The sequence below is a fragment of the Gossypium arboreum genome, chromosome 13 (genome assembly GCF_025698485.1).
Source record: "Gossypium arboreum isolate Shixiya-1 chromosome 13, ASM2569848v2, whole genome shotgun sequence".
Lineage (NCBI taxonomy): Eukaryota > Viridiplantae > Streptophyta > Magnoliopsida > Malvales > Malvaceae > Gossypium > Gossypium arboreum.
The window spans coordinates 4,974,407-4,978,900 of record NC_069082.1 but is presented as its reverse complement, the minus strand read 5'-3'; the positions used below and the strand labels follow the sequence as shown (position 1 = coordinate 4,978,900).

Sequence of the window (4,494 nt, the reverse complement as noted above, 5' to 3'; positions counted from 1 at the left end):
ATATAAAGCGATACTTACCGAATCGATGAAATCTACTAGCAAAGCACCAAGCCAAACGAAAGGGAAAAAATGAATGGAAAGGAGAAGGAGAAAAGAAAATTTAGGTAGCAAAGGAAATTTTTTGAGGAAAAGAGAAGACGGTAAGTAAAAACTATTTTGCCAAAAAGGAGGAACAAAAAGATAACCTTAGGTTTTTCCCTTAAAGCCCACAACTCAGAATTTTAATGAAGCCCAACGCTTACTAAAACTTGCAGCAAAATATAATCCTAATGCCACTGCAGGGAGTCAAACCCCTGACCCTGAGCCTAATCCATTGTCACTTAACCACTAGACCAACAGTCCTATTTTGTTAAATTGTTACCAACAATTCCTTATAAGCCCACTGACCTCAAGTCAGGCTTAATTTAATTAAAAACCCAAATTTAGCCCAAGTTACAGCCTGAACTTAGGACCTCCCAAACACACCCCAGAGCCCATAATTACCTAACCCAACATACATTTAAGCCAAAATAACATGAACCACAAATTCAGACACTTCTAAGCTCGAAAATCGTAAAAAGCCAAAAATAAAAAATTTAGGGCGTTACAACTCTACCCCTTTAAATAAAATTCGTCATCGAATTTTACCTGATTAGAAAATGTGAGGATATTACTGATACATCGAATCCTCTGGCTCTCAAGTAGCCTCCTCAGTGCTATGATTCCGCTACATCACCTTCACTAAAGGAGCAGACTTCCTATGCAATACCTTAACGTCACGATCCAAAACCTGAACCAGCTCCTCCTCGAATGTCAGATCTGGTCTAACCTCAATCTCCTCCACAGGCACAATGTGAGTAGGATCAGAGCGACACCGTCTCAACATCGATACGTAGAATACGTCATGAATACAATCTAACTCTGGAGGTAACTCCAACTGATATGCGACTGGCCCCACTCGCTTTAGAATTCGGTACGGCCCAATAAATCGAGGACTCAGTTTACCCTTACGACCAAATCTCAGAACCCTCTTCCATGGCGAGACCTTAAGAAAAATCATGTCTCCCACAGAATACTTGATGTCCTTTCTTTTCAAATCTGCGAAGGACTTCTTCTATCAAAAGTCGCTTTCAGTCGGTCACAAATCAAATGGATCTTATCCTCAGTCTCTAAAACCAACTCTAGACTCAGAACACGCTGCTCACCCAACTCAGTCCAGCACAAAGGTGTGTGACATTTACAACCATAAAGTGCCTCATACGGTGCCATCTGAATACTAGATTGATAATTGTTGTTGTAAGCAAACTCCGCCAGAGACAAGTACTCCTCCCAACTACCTCGAAAATCGATAATACAACCCCTTAACATGTCCTCTAGTATCTGGATCACCCTCTTTGACTGTCCATCTGTTTGAGGATAAAAAGCAGTACTGAAGTCAAAACGGGAGCCCAAAGCCTCCTGTAGTTTTCCCGAAAACCAAGAGGTGAAACAAAGATCCCCATCTGAAATGATCGAGACAGGTACCCCATGCAGCCTCACTATCTCAGAAATATACAGCTTAGCCAACTTCTTTAGAGAGACGGTCCTAATAGGGATGAAATGTACAGATTTGGTCAATCGATCCACAATGATCCAAACAGGATCCTTCTTAGTGGGTGTTAGGGGCAACCCACCAACGAAGTCCATCGTTACTTGCTCCTATTTGCACATCGGTATCTTAACCAGCTGTAGCAAATCCGAAGATAACTGATGCTCAGCCTTAACCTGCTGACAAGTCATATAGCAAGCAACAAAATTGGTAACTTCACGCTTTAACCCTGGCCAACAATACAACTTTCGGAGATCTTGATACATCTTGTTCCCACTAGGGTTCATAGCGTAAGGACTACTATGCACTTCTCTCAGAATTGACAATCGCAAATCCTCATCATTAGGTACACAGATCCTACCTCAGAAACACAGTACCCCATCACTATTAATCTCAAAGTCAGTAGTAATCCCAGTCTCAACTTGACAAAATTGCAACCGAAGAGACTCATCTCCTAACTGCTTATCCTTAATTTGACCCAGCCACGTCGGCCTAACCTGTAACTCAGCCAGGAGTCTTCTATCGTCAAAAAGACTCAGTCGAGTAAACAACGCTCTTAAATCAGCCACAGCCCTACGGCTTAATGCATCGGCCACCACATTGGTCTTTCTAGAGTGATACTCAATACTGCAGTCGTAGTCCTTAAGCAACTCAACCCATCGTCGCTGCCTAAGATTTAACTCCTTCTGAGTGAGGAGATACTTGAGGCTCTTGTGATCAGTGTAGATCGTACACATCTCACCGTACAGATAATGCCTCCAAATCTTTAATGCAAAGACAACTGCCGCTAACTCTAAATCATGCATCGGATAATTAGCCTTATAAGCCTTAAGCTATCAAGACGCATAGGCTACTACCTTACCGTCTTGTATCAAGATGCAACCCAAACCCACATATGACGCATCACTGTAAACCACGAAGTCTTTACCAAACTCAGGCTGTATCAGAACTGGAGCCTGAGTCAATACTGTTTTGAGTTTCTCGAAGCTCTCCTGCTGTGCGTCAATCCAAACAAAATGAACTCCTTTGCACAACAGCTTAGTTAACGGTGCTGCAATCAATGAAAACCCCTCTACGAAACATCGATAATATCCTGCCAGTCCCAAAGCACTACGGATCTTCGACACATTCTTTAGCTGTTTCGAATCCATCACAGCCTCAATCTTAAGAAGATCCACTCGAATCCCCTCAGCAAAAACCACATGCCCTAAAAAGGTTACCTCCTTAAGCTAGAACTTACACTTCGTGAACTTTACATACAACTGTTTCTCACGAAGGATCTGCAGAACCACTCTTAAATGCTCGTCGTACTCGTCCTCAGACTTAAAATACACCAAAATGTCATTGATGAACATCACCATAAACTGATCTAAGTAGGGCTGAAACACACGGTTCATCAAGTCCATAAATGCCACTGGTGCATTAGTTAACCCAAAGGGCATAACTAAGAACTCGTAATACCCATAACGAGTCCTAAATGTCATCTTATGTACATCGGCCTACTTTACCCTCAACTGATGATAACCTGACCGCAGATCGATTTTAAAAAACACTGAAGCCCCTCTGAACTGATCGAATAAGTCATCAATCCTCGAAAGTGGGTATTTATTCTTAATCTTCAACTTGTTCAATTGATGGTAGTTGATACACATCCTCATTGTACCATCCTTCATCTTTACGAATAGAACAGGTGCTCCCTAAAGAGACACACTGGGACGAATAAACCCACGATCCAACAGTTCTTGAATCTGAGCTTTCAGTTCAGCCAGCTCCTTCGGTTCCATTAATAAGGGGCGATAGATACTGAAGCTATACCAAGAATCAACTCAATCCCAAATTCTACCTCACGGCTCGGAGGTAATCCTGGTAATTTCTCTGGAAATACATCTAGAAAGTCCCTCATAGTACGGATGTCCTTAACTGATAAGTCCACAGAATCCGAGACACTGATGTAGGCCAAAAATGCCTCACATCCTTTCCTCACCAGCTTCTCTGCCACTAATGCAGATATCACATTGCTCAGATGATTTCGGCGTTCTCCAATCATGACTACCTCATTATCCTTCTCGGTCCTCAGAACCACCCTCTTTTCAGCACAACCCAAAGTTACACGATGCTTTACCGACCAGTCTATACCAAGAATTAAGTCGAACTCCCCAAATGAAAGTTCCATCAGATCAGCCAAAAATATTGTCCCTTAGACTTCCAATGGAACGTCCCTGAACAGCTTACTAACCCTAATGGTCTGCCCCAACAGACTCACCACAGAAATCACACTAGAAGTACTCTCATGCGAAATCCCCAAGGTCTCAGACACAGAACATGCAACATAAGAATGCGTAAAGCCTACGTCTATCAGTGCAACATAAGGTACATTAAGAATAAAAAACGTACCCGTGATGACGTCCAAAGCATCTCCATCCTTACGGCGACGTGCAGTATAGACAAGTGCAGGCTGCCCCACCTCAGTCACCCCAGCACCTCTACCAGGTGCTCTCTGACCTCGCCTCATACCATTACCATGCCTAGTCTGTCCTCAGCCCTTAGGTGGCTATTGTACTCCTCTCGACGGTTGTGCAGTCTTAACAACCGGAGCTTGCACCTGATTACACCTTAGTGGACAATCATTAACTCGATGCTTAGTTGATCTACATCTCAAACAAGCGCCAGTAGATCTCCAACAATCACCTGGATGGCGTCTATTGCAAAGCTGACAGTCCGCCACCCCAGTAGGTGCAACAGTAGGCCCAACTTTAGCGAACCCGTCAGCCCTGGCCTTTTTTTAGGCCTCATCCCAGAACCAGTAGACTCAAAATCCCTCTTAACTTTCCCTTTCTCACGGTTTTAGCGTTCAGAGTGCTTCACCTCCTCGGCTATGTTGGCCTTCTCGACCAAGACTGAGAAATCTCGATCCCTTTGAGGAGCTA

The 4,494-nt window shown here is 43.4% G+C and overlaps 1 protein-coding gene across 1 annotated transcript; it reads right to left on the bottom strand.

The window, feature by feature from the left end:
- Positions 1–706: 706 nt before the first annotated feature.
- On the bottom strand, positions 707–4,079 carry LOC128286695 (uncharacterized). The gene is made up of 8 exons (XM_053024103.1): positions 3,831–4,079; positions 3,372–3,719; positions 2,824–2,889; positions 2,425–2,703; positions 2,006–2,208; positions 1,688–1,924; positions 1,369–1,564; positions 707–940 (listed from the first exon to the last, which is right to left on the bottom strand). The coding sequence occupies exons 1-8, from the start codon at positions 4,077–4,079 to the stop codon at positions 707–709; spliced, it is 1,812 nt and encodes a 603-aa protein (XP_052880063.1).
- Positions 4,080–4,494: the final 415 nt, after the last annotated feature.

Bases quoted from the DNA above. Each gene is read 5' to 3' on its own strand.
- LOC128286695 (XM_053024103.1), bottom strand. From the start codon at position 4,079: ATGAGGCGAGGTCAGAGAGCACCTGGTAGAGGTGCTGGGGTGACTGAG. The intron at 3,720-3,830 runs GTGAGTCTGTTG...TCATTTGGGGAG, and splicing joins CTTCTAGTGTGATTTCTGTG to TTCGACTTAATTCTTGGTAT. The intron at 1,925-2,005 runs GTTGCAATTTTG...TTTCTGAGGTAG, and splicing joins TTAGGAGATGAGTCTCTTCG to GATCTGTGTACCTAATGATG.